Source organism: Neoarius graeffei, chromosome 9 (genome assembly GCF_027579695.1).
Source record: "Neoarius graeffei isolate fNeoGra1 chromosome 9, fNeoGra1.pri, whole genome shotgun sequence".
NCBI classification, from domain to species: domain Eukaryota; kingdom Metazoa; phylum Chordata; class Actinopteri; order Siluriformes; family Ariidae; genus Neoarius; species Neoarius graeffei.
Window position 1 is genome coordinate 24515346 of NC_083577.1, and position 16074 is coordinate 24531419.

Sequence of the window (16074 nt, forward strand, 5' to 3'; positions counted from 1 at the left end):
GTCAGCCTAATAGCTTAGTGCGCAGCTGTTTTCATATGGACCCTGAACGGGGCTACCCTGAAGCCAAGAAATTATTAAAGGAGTGCTTTGGTGACAAATATAAGATCTTGATGGCATACCTGGACAAGGCTTTAAATTGGCCTACTATCAAGTCGGATGACACTAAGGCACTTGAAGCATATGCTCTGTTTCTGATCAACTGTAACAATGCAATGTCGGATCTAGAATACTTGGATGAGATGGAGAATACCGCGAACATGCGCACAGTTATCTCCAAGCTCCCATACAGGCTGAGGGAGAAATTCAGGAGTGTCGCCATTGACATTCAGAAGAAAGATTGGCGAACAAAGTTCCAAGACGTGGTGTCATTTGTAACCAAACAGGCTGAAATGGCAGCACACCCTGTGTTTGGTGAAATCTCAGGTCAAACAAAGCACCAACCTGAAAAATCAGCTGGCAAGAAAACCATCATAACGCTAGCCACTGAAGCTAAAGAGCAGAAAGTAGTGAAAGATGTTGCTGGTGCCGAGAACAAGAAAGCTAAAGAGAAGAAACCAAACATGAACATGGCTTTCGTGAAACCGTGCATCTTCTGTCAGGGAGATCATACCATGGAACAGTGCAAGAAACTTCAAAAAAAAAGCTGCACAAAGAAAAATTGGAATTCCTTAAAAGTAAAGGACTCTGCTTCAGCTCTCTTATAGGAGGACACATGAGCAGTGCCTGTGAAGAAAAGAAGAGCTTTGAGATGTGTTCAGCTAAACACCCTACACTGTTACACATAAAGCAGACCCCTAAAGACATACCAAAAGAAGACACTTCAGGGGAGGAACCAAAAGAGGAGTCTTTACAGGAATAACAAACTGTGGTCAGTGGATTCGTGGATGCAGGGAAAACTTGCTCTCAGATGGGGGCCGGGGGTGCAGGAACCGTCCTCGCCATCGTTCCGGTGAGAGTGAAGGCAAAGAAAGGCAACAAGGTGCTGACTTGTTATGCGTTCCTGGATCCAGGAAGCAATGCCTCCTTTTGCACTAACAAGCTAGCCAACAACCTTAACCTGCAAGGAAAAAATGTGAACATCCTACTTACTACTATGGGAGACCAAAAGACCGTCTCGTGCAAGGTGTTGCCAGACCTAGAAGTCAGCAGTCTGGAGGGGGATGACTTTGTCAGGCTCACTGGTGTGTTTACGCAAAGGGCCATACCTGCTAGTCAGGAGAATATCCCAACCCAAGACGACGTGGATAGGTGGCCACACTTATGAGGTGTACGAATTCCATTGATCAAGGCGGATATCAATCTTCTAATTGGGACTGATGTCGCAAAGGCTTTAGAGCCAAAAGAGGTAATCTGCAGCGTGAAAGATGGGCCGTATGCAGTACGTACAGTCTTGGGATGGACAGTGAATGGGCCGCTGCGTGAGAACATCGGAAGCTGGTCAAAGGACGGATACCCACAGATCCAAATGAATCGGATATCAGTGGCTTGACTTGAAGAATTGTGGACCCAGCAATTCAAGTATGACTTTCCCAAGAATGCTCAAGGAGAGCAGCTTGAGATGTCAAAGGAAGATCAACTGTTTATGGACAGAGTCACCACATCCACAAAACTAGTCGACGGTCACTACTCTATCGGACTGCCATTGAAGAACAAAGATGTGAAAATGCCTAACAATAGAGCAATGACGGAGCAACGAGCGCTCAACATGAAAAAGAAGCTTCAGAGAAACCAGACGTTCCGAGAGGAATACGTCAGCTTCATGAACCAGGTCATAACCAAGGGATACGCCGTCAAGGTCCCAGACGAAGAGCTTAACAGGAGTGATGGAAAGGTGTGGTTTATTCCACATCATGCTGTCTACCACCCCAAGAAGCATAAACTTCGAGTGGTGTTTGACTGCGGCGCTTCATATCAGGGAACCACACTCAATGAGCAACTACTGCAAGGGCCTGACATGACAAGCAGTCTGGTTGGAGTCTTAACACGATTTCGTCAGGAGCCAATCGCAGTTATGGCAGATGTGGAGGCCATGTTCCACCAGGTCAAGGTCCCATCTGAAGACGCAGACCTTCTCAGGTTTTTATGGTGGCCTGACGGGGATATCTCAAAGGAGCTGCAGGAGTACAGAATGGAGGTACACTTGTTCGGAGCGACCTCTTCACCCAGCTGCGCGAACTATGTGCTGAGAAGATGTGCCGAGGACAACAGGAGTACTTTTGATGCAGCAGCTGTGGAGACAGTGTTGAACAATTTTTACGTCGATGATTGTCTAAAGTCAGTTAACTCAGAACAGGAAGCGATCAAGCTACTCCACGACTTGACGGCCATCTGCCAAACAGGAGGCTTTAGACTGACAAAATGGACGACCAACAGTCGAAACGTGTTGTTGACCAACAGAAGTCAAAGATCTTGATCTCGACCAGGACTCACTTGCCATCAAGAGAGCCTTGGGAGTACAATGGTGCATCCGGTCAGATCAGTTCAAGTTTCAGGTGAACATTGAGCAGAAGCCTCTTACCAGGAGAGGAATCCTGTCTACAATGAGCTCTGTCTATGATCCACTAGGAATGTTGTCACCAGTCATACTACCTGCTAGAAACATCTTGCAAGAATTGTGTAGACTAAGAACAGCCTGGGATGACACTGTGCCAGAACACCTTGCACAACAATGGACCAAGTGGACTGAAGAACTCCAACAGCTCACTGACTTTCGAGTAACACGATGCTTTAAGCCACCTGAATTTGGCAAAACTGTGCAAGCTCAACTGCATCACTTTTGTGACGCATGTGAAATAGGCTATGGTACTGTCACGTACTTAGTCCAGAAGAATAGCAGCAACCAAGTACACTGTTCATTCGTCTTGGGGAAGGCAAGGGTCGCCCCTCTGAAACCAACTACCATCCCGTGGTTGGAGCTGACGGCAGCTGCCTTAGCTGTGAAGGTGGATGTCATGCTGAAGAAAGAGCTTCAGTTGCCGCTATCAGATTCCAAGTTTTGGACAGACAGTACTGCTGTACTCAAGTACATAGCCAATGAGAACATCAGATTTAAAACATTTGTGGCAAACAGGATTGCCATAATTCTGCAAGCATCAAAAGTGCATCAATGGAGCTATGTCAACACTCAGTTGAATCCTGCTGATTATGCCTCGAGGGGTCAAAGGGTGAACGCCTTCATGAGGAATGATGTCTGGATTGCTGGTCCCAGCTTCCTCAGTAAACCAGAAAGGGAGTGGCCAGATGAACCCAATCACCTAGAAGAGCTCACGGCTGAGGACCCTGAGGTGAAGAAAGGCGTGCTGGTTAACGCTACCACAGTAGAAAGCACTGATGCAATGCAGCAGCTAATCCAATACTACTCTTCATGGATACGTCTCAAGAAGGCTGTGGCGTGGTTCACGTGACTCAAGCAAACCCTGGTGAACCTGTCTAGGAAGAGAAAAGAGTTGAAAGGATTGTGCAGGGATGAACAACAGCTGAACAAAGAGATGTTGAGCTACAAAAAGGGTCTCAAACATACTTACCTGACTGTGGATGACCTGCAAAAAGCAGAAATCGCTATTATTAGCCATTGTCAAAACGATAACTTCCAAGAGGAGATATCTGCTCTTCGGAGAAAGGACTCCATTAAGAAGAGTAGTCGAATCTTCAGACTCAATCCGCAACTTGAAGAGGGAATCCTTCGCGTTGCAGGGAGGCTCAGTCGAGCATCCATGCCAGCCGAAGCCAAGCATCCGATGATCATCCCTAAGAACCATCACGTGGCGGACTTGATTCTCCAGGATGCACACGAGTGTTTAGGACACAGTGGACGTAATCATGTCTTGTCTCACACACACCAAAGGTACTGGATCATTGACGCTCCCTCATCAATCAGAAGAATGCTGTCTCGGTGTATTACCTGTCGAAAACAACATGGTGCATCAGGCACACAAATGATGGCAGACCTACCAAGAAACAGAGTTCTACCAAATGAACCACCCTTTACCAGAACTGGTGTGGATCTATTCGGGCCATTCAGCATCAAGCGGGGAAGAGTGTCTGTAAAAAGATATGGGGTGATATTCACCTGCCTTGCATGTCGTGCGGTCCACATAGAAATGGTAACATCATTGGAGACCGACTCCTTTATTCAAGCTCTGCGGCGCTTCATTGCGAGAAGGGGTCAAGTGAAGGAAATGAGATCCGACAAAGGGACCAACTTTGTTGGAGCTGACCACGAGCTGAGAAAGGCAATAAAGGCATGGAATACTTCACAAATCGAGAACAGCTTGCTCCAACTTGACATCACTTGGTTATTCAATCCACCATCTGGATCCCACCACGGAGGGGTGTGGGAAAGAATCATCCGCTCCATCAGGAAGATCATGGATGCCACTTTGAGAGAACAAAGCTTGGACGAGGAAGGTCTTCAAATGTTCTTCTGTGAATGTGAAGCCATCTTGAATAGTAGGCCTATCACTATGCCTTCTAATGACATTAATGACTTGGAAGCCCTTACCCCACAGCACTTACTCTTGCTCAAGACTAACCCCAATCTACCACCGGGTGTCTTTGATAAGGATGATACTTACGCACGCAAGAGATGGAGGCAAGTCCAATACATGAGTGATCTGTTCTGGAAACACTGGACCAAAGAATATCTGCCTCAACTCCAGAAAAGACAGAAATGGAACAATCCAGCGCGCAACTTCATCCCGGGAGATATAGTCTTGATCGTCGACGAATCAGCCCCTAGAGGATCATGGCTAATGGGAAGAATCGTGAAGACTGTGGAGGACAAACATGGAGTCGTCCGCAAGGTTCGAGTCAAGACGAAGATGAATGAACTTGAGCGGCCGATCACCAAACTCTGCCTGCTTCAAGAAGCAGAATGAAAAGGACTGTTAAGTACATTCAATGCTGTAATTGTTTCTAGGATAGAAAGCAATTAGGGGCCGGGTATGTAGCGGCCAAAGTAGAATTCATATAGATGTGAATTACAATTTATGTTAAAAGGTATAAATAATTTCATTTGAGTGTGTAATTTCATATAAGTAGTTTATTTCATGATTAAGATGACGAATAATATGTGGCAAGGTTAGAAGAATTAGAATTCATATGTTAAGAATTAGAACTGTCTCACGCTTCTTAAGAATTCATATGTGAAGTATTAGAACAAGAATTAGAACGGTCTCACGCTTCTCAAGAATTAGAATTAGAATACATTCAGCTATATAAGAACGGTCTCACGCTTCTCAGGGGAGATCTCGAGAAGCCGTGGAAGCGAACAGTTTTTCTTACCTGACTCTCTGACACTCTGACTCACTGACTCTCTGACTCACCGACTCTCTGTATCTTAGAACCTTTGTAATTGTTAAACGAGGATTAAAGTTCAACTTTCAAGACGTTTCAAGTGGATTTATTACAAGGCACACGGACACTGAGAGTGGAAACAGTTACTTTGGGACAGAGACTTCGTCAGCGTAAGCTATAGCACTTTTCTCAAGGTCTCACTACGAACAAGCCTCTACAATAGGAAAGTGATCTCCTGTACTCTGTGAGGAAGAGAGGAGAAATCATCACATATTCAAACTATGAAAGGATGTTTAGCATGTCATTCATGTCATGTTCATTTGCAGTATATCATAAAAATCACCTAATACATACTTGTCTCACTTTGTTCCAGCATCAACTCAGGTAAGAGGTTTTTGGTCCAACTGGTCGAATTGAAGAGTTGATGTGATTTCTATGAATATTATTCATGTATCAAACTGCTAAACTGAAGAAAGAAACTTCGTTGACTTATTAGCAACATTAGCCTCATAGCTCCAGTGAAAACATGGCTGACTGACTATATGAGGTAAGCTGGAGACTTACACTGGTGAGAGGGGAAACTGTATTCATTTATAACTAATATTGTGATGTTTTATCTTTGTATAAATAAATAGAAGTGTAGCTGCAGGACGGTGTTGTGTTTAAGAGCCTTGCACACAGATTGCACACAACATCATTTAAATGGCCTGAATCCAGCCTTTGTTATACCACATGGCCTGATAAGATCAAACACGCACACACACGCACGCACGCATGCACGTCTAATCATTAATGACTGTCAGGAAAAAGAGCTTCTGATGATAGGGGGTGTAGGATTTACTGAAACTTTGTTAGAAAGGGAAACAGAGAGAGAGAGAGAGAGGTTAGTTGATTCAAGCACCTGTCTCAGGTACTGAATTCCCACACAAGCTGGATGTGACTAATACCATTAGACTATTAGAAAGAAGCTTTGAGGTGGAGAACAGTCAGAAGAGATGGACGGACAAAACACACGGCGATGCATCCGCATTCCTCTGAAAGAGGCAGAAAAATACCACCACTTGACTCTCTGCTGCCGTCAACTCTACAGTAAGTTATAGAAGGACAAATAGACAGCTTTGTCTCTTTTGCAAAAGACCTAACTGAGCTTTCTTGTCTTATGTGTGAACGTGTAATGGAAGAGAACAAACAACCCAGGAATAAATATAAATGTTTAAATTTTAAATTGAATCTATTTATTATTTTTAATGAGTTATATGTTATTTACTTGTTTTATTTGCCTGAAATCTTGTTCGACCATATTATCACATTATTTCTGCCATTATTTTGTAACATGAATGTGGTCCGAATTTGTTCATAATATTTTGATCTTTATATTTTTAATTTGTAGTTAGTATTTGAGAAAAAAAAAAAAAACTTGACACCAAACTCTCAAGACTTTGTCCACAAGTATATTAACCTTCATCCTACCAAGTGGGGTCCATCTGGACCCCGCACCTATATGTTTGTTTGCCATTTTAAAAATATGTGACATACTGCCTCACCGTTTTATGAATTTGTTGGAATTTATGTCTTAATTAAAACACTAAAGTACCGGAAGATCAGCTTTTTGCATTGTGAAGGTATAATTAATTTGTTACTGGGGTCCAACCGGACCCCAGAGTAAAGTTTATCTGTCTTTCATTTTATAATTGAATAGCACACTGAAAGTTAACTTCTTTTATTTCTTTTATGTTCCATAATGAAACTACCAAGGCATTCCTTCTTGGGGTCCGTGTGGACCCCACTGCTGCAATAAGCACAGGCTGCAAAACAAAAGCCCTAAATTATTTTACAGTTACTTTTTTGTTTTAAATTCTGTAAGAAAAGACCTAAGTTGTAATCCAGAATGTTTTACAGCTGCATGAGCTGCAAAAATCATGTATATAATGCCATTTTTTTTTGTGGCGCAATAATTTGCTACATGTATGCTAGTTATTGCAATATTATTGCAATGTTATTGCATTTATAATGCATCATTGATATTCAGCCATAGTGGATTTTGTTCTTCAATAAAGTTATGTCTGTTTGCTGCATTGAATTGGTTCTTACTGCATTGATTTCAAGGTATTCCCTCCTGGGGTCCATACGGACCCCGCCTGGTAGTTTGTGTATGTAAAATTGGCTGGTAGGATGAAGGTTAAGTGTGTTCTTTATGCCTTGGGCCCTTTAGTGTATTGCTGTTATTAATACAAGATGTTCTGAACAAAACTTATCTGGTGATTTTGTCTTTATAAGCTTTAATTTTAAAGAAAAGTATTGGGGTCCAAACGGACCCCACATGGTAAGATTAAGGTGTAAAATAGCATGGTAGGATGAGGGTTAAGAGCTTTTTTTTTTTTTTAACTTTGTGGTCAGTCTGTCTGTCTGCCGGCCGATGGGAATGGAAAAGGGATATGCCTGTGAGATTCACTAACTCAAAGCAGTTAACTGGCTCTAGTGCCCACTGTAACAGTATCTGAATGAAAGTTCTGAGCCCCTCTGTGTGTTTGTGTGAATTCCCCAAGGGCATGAACCTGACTCTGAAAGCTTACCACTGTTCTCTTGTTTCTTAATTACACATCTGTAGGCCATGTAAATATTCAGAAATAATTGTGGTGTGTTTTTGTCCTGAGGTGAGGGAGGAGTAGTGTCCATCATACAGTCCTCTGTCCCACCTTTACCTGTTGTCTGAGGCTCTGCGTGAGAGCCCCTCTGGGCAAAATACACTCCCTACACTTAGATCCTACCTAAAGAAAAAAAAAAAATATCAGAAAACATACTCTCCCACATATGCACATATGAAGCTTTCTGAAGTCTTGTTTTACAAAACATGAATATATTAATCATGCCAAGCATTTTAGAAGGAAGTAAATTTTATTTAATATATTCATTTCATGGGCGGCACGGTGGTGTAGTGGTTAGCGCTGTCGCCTCACAGCGAGAAGGTCCTGGGTTCGAACCCCGTGGCCGGTGAGGGCCTTTCTGTGTGGAGTTTGCATGTTCTCCCCGTGTCCGCGTGGGTTTCCTCCGGGTGCTCCGGTTTCCCCCACAGTCCAAAGACATGCAAGTTAGGTTAACTGGTGACTCTAAATTGAGCGTAGGTGTGAATGTGAGTGTGAATGGTTGTCTGTGTCTATGTGTCAGCCCTGTGATGACCTGGCGACTTGTCCAGGGTGTACCCCCCCTTTCACCCGTAGTCAGCTGGGATAGGCTCCAGCTTGCCTGCGACCCTGTAGAACAGGATAAAGCGGCTAGAGATAATGAGATGAGATGAGATATTCATTTCATCATCATCATCCACATAACTCCTGCTGTGTGTGTGTGTGTGTGCGCGCGTGCACGTGTGTGTGTTTTCACTGAAACTGTCTGTGTGTCTTTGCAGATGAGATTATGCAAAAAGAGATGAATCTGATCTGTGCTGCTGACATCATCACTGAGCTGAAGAAGAAGTTTGCCTTCCTATCGGGTAAAATTTATTTTAGTTCAATTAGTCATCTTATAGCATAATTTCCTTCGAAACATGACCATACATGTCCATTTACTATCTTATAAGTCAGACTTTGTTATTGTAATTATAACTGTTATTACTGGGTGGCACGGTGGTGTAGTGGTTAGCGCTGTCACCTCACAGCAAGAAGGTCCGGGTTCGAGCCCCGTGGCCGGTGAGGGCCTTTCTGTGCGGAGTTTGCATGTTCTCCCCGTGTCTGCATGGGTTTCCTCCGGGTGCTCCGGTTTCCCCCACAGTCCAAAGACATGCAGGTTAGGTTAACTGGTGACTCTAAATGTGAGTGTGAATGTGAGTGTGAATGGTTGTCTGTGTCTATGTGTCAGCCCTGTGATGACCTGGCGACTTGTCCAGGGTGTACCCCGCCTTTCACCCGTAGTCAGCTGGGATAGGCTCCAGCTTGCCTGCGACCCTGTAGAACAGGATAAAGCGGCTAGAGATAATGAGATGAGATGAGAACTGTTATTACTGTAGTAATAACTGTTACTATGGACAGACACTGCAGCGATGTAATACAATATCTCTTCATTTGTATCTATATCTGCTTAGTGCTCAAAATATTCATATCTGTTTTTGTATTTGGTTTAAACTGGAAATAGGCATGGTCTATACTTGGGATCTGTTTATCATTCATTCATTCATTCATTCATTCATTCATTCATAAACTGTGAGCCATATCACTATGCCCTGGGAACACTGGAAAACTGAAAGAACAGGGAATGTTCCATTTACAAATTATAATAACGTTATTTTAATATAATATGCAACCCTAAGTCAGAAAAAGTTGGGATGGAATGAAGAAAAAAAAATGAAAACAGTGATTTCTAAATTTACTTTGATGTGTATTTCATTGCAGGCAGTATGAACCCAAGATATTTCATGGTCTGGTCAACTTAATTTCATTTATTAATATACATCAATTCCTCCGTTTTGGGCCTGCAACACATTCCAAAAAAATTTGTGATGGGGCAATTTAGAGCTAGTAATGAAGGAAAAACAATTAATTAATGATGTGATTTGAAACAGGTGACGTCACCAGGTCATTGTAATCATGATTTGGTAGAAATTATGATCCACTAATGATGGAGCATTAGTGCAGAAAAGTACATTGAGATTTTGGAGCAACATGTGCTGCCTTCAAGACGTCATCTTGTTCCCAGGAAAGGCCTAGTCTTTGAGAAGCAAGTATGGGCCGAGGATCTCCAGTTTGAAGTCTTTTTCTAGGATCTTGGAGATAAAGGGGAGGTTTGATATTGGCCGATAATTGGACAGCTGACAGGGGTCGAGGTCAGGTTTTTTAATCAGGGGTTTGATAACTGCTACACTGTAAACAATTGCTGTAAAACTTACAGTATAGCACCGTATTATTTTACAGTAAGATACTGTGTGACGCTTATACAGTAAATAACTGTAGGTGGCTATGTTTATACAGTACAGTGTACTGCTACCGTAACGCACGAAGGTTTCTGGGAATTTTTTGGCGCTAAGCACGAAGTGAGCAGACGGATGCTGATGCAACCCACTCACCCACTGGTGAAGCTGGTAGGGGAGCAGGAAGCAAGCTCTTTTGCAAGTTGCCTCTAAATATAATAAGCTTTACTGGATGTTGAACTCATACTGATTTGTTTTTATGACTGGTATTTTTCAACGTGTGCATAAGTCGGCAACATCTGTATCAATTCTACAAGTATACGGACACAATCTAACGTTGGGTTTTAGGCCTAAACATTAGCCTCAGGGTGGCACGGTGGTGTAGTGGTTAGCGCTGTCACCTCACAGCAAGAAGGTCCGGGTTCGAGCCCCGTGGCCGACGAGGGCCTTTCTGTGCGGAGTTTGCATGTTCTCCACGTGGGTTTCCTCCGGGTGCTCTGGTTTCCTCCACAGTCCAAAGACATGCAGGTTAGGTTAACTGGTGACTCTAAATTGACCGTGAGTGTGAATGGTTGTCTGTGTCTACACTGTTAAAAATGTACAGTGACATCTTGCAGTAGTGTAAAAATTACAGTAACATACTGTTCCACAATTTACAGTAGGGTTTTTTGTTACTGTAAATTTTACAGTAAAATACTGGCTACTCTGCTGCCAGTAATTTACTGTAAATTTTACAGTAAATTTTAACAGTGTAGTTTAAAGGATTTGGGTACACAGCCAATTCTAAGGAAAGAACTGATTATTTTTAGAAGAGCTTCAGTTGCTTCTGGTATTATCTGTTTGAAGAGTCGTGTAGGTAAGGGATCTAGTACACAAGTTGAGGGTTTTGATGTGGAGAGTCATGAAATTAGTTTGATTTCTCTTAGGGGAGTAAAACATTCTAATTGCTGATCTGATACATTTATATTGTGAACTACAGGGTTACTTAAATTGTCTGGCTTTAAATTAGGAGTTTGAATTTTTTTGTCAGATATTTTCAATTTTGGCGGCACGGTGGTGTAGTGGTTAGCGCTGTCGCCTCACAGCAAGAAGGTCCTGGGTTCGAGCCCCGGGGCCGGCAAGGGCCTTTCTGTGTGGAGTTTGCATGTTCTCCCCGTGTCCGCGTGGGTTTCCTCTGGGTGCTCCGGTTTCCCCCACAGTCCAAAGACATGCAGGTTAGGTTAACTGGTGACTCTAAATTGACCGTAGGTGTGAATGTGAGTGTGAATGGTTGTCTGTGTCTATGTGTCAGCCCTGTGATGACCTGGCGATTTGTCCAGGGTGTACCCCGCCTTTCGCCCGTAGTCAGCTGGGATAGGCTCCAGCTTGCCTGCGACCCTGTAGAAGGATAAAGCGGCTAGAGATAATGAGATGAGATGAGATTTTCAATTTTGTCATTGAAAAAATTCGTGAAGTCGTTGCTACTACATACTACAGGTGTGCATGTGTCTATAGTGGTCTTATTCCTGGTTAATTTTGCTACAGTATTAAATAGGAATCTTGGATTATTTTTGTTATCCTCTATTAGGGTGGAGAGATATGTTGATCTTGCAGCACCAAGAGCTTTTCTATACTTCAGAAAGCTCTCCTTCCATGCTAATTTGAATGCTACCAATTTAGTTTGACACCATTTACGTTCCAATTTTTGAGTGGTCTGTTTTAAAGTGCGAGTGTACTCGTTATACCAGGGAGCTATTTTTTTCCCTCTAATCATTTTTCTTTTAAGTGGAGCTACATTATCTAAAGTATAGCAGAACCTTGACTCAAAGCATTCAGTTGCCTGATCAAGTTCTGCAGGGGCTGACAGTGATCCAATCAAAGTTAATAACGCTGGGAGATTATTTATAAAGCTCTGTGCAGTAGTTGACATGAATATACATTTAATACAGTAGCGTGGTGAGGTGCATATATTATTGCTCAGACATATTTTGAATAAGATGAAATAATAATCTGAGATAACTTCAGACTGTGGAAGTGTGACTATATTTTCTATATTTAATCCGAATGTTAGTATTAGATCGAAAGTGTGACCACCATTGTGGGTCGATTTTACGACACTCTGATTAACCCCTACTGAATCCAAAATGGACATGAACGCTGTTTTCAGAGGATCTTCAGGGTTATTGAAGTGAATATAAAATCTCAGACAACTAAAGCTTTGTCTATAGAAATGACCAGGTCTGGGATAAAATCTGCAAATTCAGAAAGAAATTCAGAATATGGCCCCGGGGGCCTGTAAATAATAAGTAATGGAATTGACCAGGTAGACTTATTTTTTTGAGGCTACATATATTATATTAGTATGAAGAACTTCAATCATATTACATTTATAACCAGGTTTTTGTGTTACGCCTAGATAATCATTATAAATAACCGCAACGCTTCCTTCTTTGCCAGTTAGAGGAGGCTGGTGTATGTAACTGTATCCAGGAGGACTCACTTCATTTAATGCTAATGAAGAAGAGGGTGTCTGTCCCCGCTGTCCCCAGTAGAGAATCTCATCTCATCTCATTATCTCTAGCCGCTTTATCCTGTTCTACAGGGTCGCAGGCAAGCTGGAGCCTATCCCAGCTGACTACGGGCAAAAGGCGGGGTACACCCTGGACAAGTTGCCAGGTCATCACAGGGCTGACACATAGACACAGACAACCATTCACACTCACATTCACACCTACGGTCAATTTAGAGTCACCAGTTGACCTAACCTGCATGTCTTTGGACTGTGGGGGAAACCGGAGCACCCGGAGGAAACCCACGCGGATACGGGGAGAACATGCAAACTCCACACAGAAAGGCCCTCACCGGCCACGGGGCTCGAACCCAGACCTTCTTGCTGTGAGGCGACAGCGCTAACCACTACACCACCATGCCGCCCTCCAGTAGAGAATGTGTGGCAAATTTTGAAATGAAAATATGACAACAATGACCCTGTACTGGTGCACACATTAAGACCTGTTTGCAGGAAGAATGGCACAAAATAGCACCTGAAACACTTCAACACTCTTTGTTTTCATTCCCTGAACATATTTTAAGTGTTGTGAGAAGGAATGGCAACGTTACCAATTGGTAAATGCTGTACTGCCCCAACTTTATTTTGAAATGTGTTGCAATAATCAAAATTGAAATGTATTTAGTTTGAAAAAAATTATAAAGCATAAAAATACTGTAATGTGCTGCTGTATTGTTTTGAATGCAATGCAGGTCAAAGATTATTTACATATCATTGTTTTCAGTTTTAATTTCAATTTCAACATACTGTCCTCACTTTTTTTTCTGATTTGGGAGCTATAATATAAAGAACCTTTTTTTATTTACTTGTTTATTTATTTTATTTTATTTTTAATTATACATTCGGGCGGCACGGTGGTGTAGTGGTTAACGCTGTCGCCTCATAGCCAGAAGGTCCTGGGTTCGAGCCCAGCGGCTGGTGAGGGCCTTTCTGTGTGGAGTTTGCATGCTGTCCATGTGGGCTTCCTCCGGGTGCTCCGGTTTCCCACAAAGACATGCAGGTTAGGCTAATTGGTAGCTCTAAATTGGCCGTAGGTGTGAAATGTGAGTGTGAATGGTTGTCTGTGTCTATGTGTTAGCTCTGCGATGACCTGGCGACTTGTCCAGGGTGTACCCCGCCTTTCGCTCATAGTCAGCTGGGATAGGCTCCATCTTGCCTGCGACCCTGTAGGACAGGATAAGCGGCTACAGATAATGGATGGATGGATTACACACTCAGTGAACACTTTATTAGCTACACCTACTCATTCATGCAGTTATCTCATTAGCCAATCGTGTGGCAGCAGTGCAATGCATAAAATCATGCAGATACACACCAGCAGCTTTGGGTAATGTTCATATCAACCTTCAGAATGGGGAAAAATGTGACCTCAGTGATTATGATGGTGGAATGATTGTTGGTGCCACACATGATTGTTTGAATGTTTCTATAACTGTTGATCTCAGTTTTTCACACACTAGATTTTAGATTCTAGATTTTACTCAGAATGGTGCATTAAAGAAAAACCATCGTGAGTGGCAGTTCAGTGGACAGAAATGCCTTGTTGATGAGAGAGGTCAATGGGGAATGATCAGACAGGTTCGAGCTGACAGAAAGGCTACAGTAACTCAGTTATCCACTCTGTACAAAGATGGCGAGCAGAAAAGCATCTCAGAATACACAACTCATCGAACCTTGAGGTGGCCAGGCTACAACGTCAGAAGACCATGCCGGGTTCCACTTCTATCAGCCAAGAACAGAAAGCTGAGGCTGCAGTGGGCACTGGCTCACCACTCACAAACTGGACAGTTGAAGACTGAAAAAAACATAGCCTTATCTGATGAATCTCAATTTCTGCTGAGACACACAGATGGTCAGAATTTGGAGCCATCAGCATGAATCCATGGACCCACCCTGCCTTGTGTCAACAGTCCATGCCGGTGGATGTGGTGTAATTCAGGAATTACGTAATGCAATCATGTCAACAAGAACTAGAATCTCGAAAGAATGTTTTCAACATACTGCAAGTTTGAGGCTGTTTTGAGAGAAAAGTGATGCCCTGTCCAGGATTAGTAAAGTGTTCCTAATAAAGTATTCAGTGCACCATTGTGCACATGTGGGGAATCGCACATAAAACAATCACTCACTTAAACAAATATTGTAATTTATAGACGATGCATAGTTCCAAAAGACATAATTCTTTTTATTTTTGTTTTCATTTTTATTTCATTTTATATCTTTTCTATATTTATCATCGTAACCATGATTACTATAGTATGGCATATGGTTACTGTAATTTAAACTATTATTCTATTATTATAAAAAGGATATGTCCTCTACATCTATTGCAGTTAATTCTTACATGGATGAATATTAGTGTACATCTTTACTGTCTTAATGTTGCTGCCTTTTGCTGTTCATAACAGCCTAAGATGACCTGAAGCAAGATACCGTACAGTCCAACTGTAACAAGTGTTACCATAATTCAAGTCGCATCCATGGTTTCTCACAAGGGAGCATGCAGGAACTCTGAAACTTATGCTAACAGTTGGTGTAGAGACAAGTCTACACAACTGCACAGATTTCAGGTTTTGAACACATAAGGACAAAATAATATTAGAAAAATACTTTCTTCTTTTAACCTCTGCTGCCTCTACTGTGGGGTGACTTTCAATTACGAGGGTACTTCAAAAAGTTCTCAGTCTCACCTGGAAACAAGGGGCGTTATTCCCATTTTCGGACATAACTGTATACTATAAAGCCTTATATCACTGTCCACAAAAACTCAGATGAAAGAAGTAATCGAAGAAAAAAGGAGAGGAAAGCTTCAAGCTGGCATGGTGCTGCTTCAGTACAAAGCCTCCGTCCACACAATATAGGTGGCAGGGGCAGAAGCAGCCAAATGTGGCTTTGAACTGTTGCCCCATGCACCTTATTCACCCAACCTGGCACTGTCTGACTTCTGGCACCATCTGACTTCTGTTTCCCAAACTGAAATCCCACTCGTGTGTCACCATTTTCAGAGTGATGATGAAGTCATCCATGCTGTTGAAGAGGATCTGGAGGCACACGATGTGACCTTCGCGAAGGGATAGCAAAACTTGAACATCGGTGGACCGAGTGCGTTGAAGTTAAAGGAGAAAAATAATGCAAGAACAATCTTTCTCCTGTGATGTTTTCTGGGTGAAGTCGAGAACTTTGTGAAATACCCTCATCTCATCTCATTATCTCTAGCCACTTTATCCTGTTCTACAGGGTCGCAGGCAAGCTGGAGCCTATCCCAGCTGACTACGGGTGAGAGGCGGGGTACACCCTGGACAAGTCACCAGGTCATCACAGGGCTGACACATAGACA

General features: G+C 42.6%; 1 protein-coding gene across 2 annotated transcripts in view; it reads left to right on the plus strand.

The window, feature by feature from the left end:
* The first annotated feature begins 6158 nt into the window (after window positions 1-6158).
* mcf2lb (mcf.2 cell line derived transforming sequence-like b) overlaps window positions 6159-16074 on the plus strand; it is a 50594-nt gene continuing 40678 nt past the window's right edge. For both annotated transcript variants that reach the window (XM_060929218.1, XM_060929219.1), the window contains exons 1-2: window positions 6159-6384; window positions 8699-8782. In XM_060929218.1, coding sequence (XP_060785201.1) covers window positions 6291-6384; window positions 8699-8782 — 178 coding nt within the window. In that variant the 5' untranslated portion in view covers window positions 6159-6290. The remainder of the gene's footprint in view (window positions 6385-8698; window positions 8783-16074) is intronic.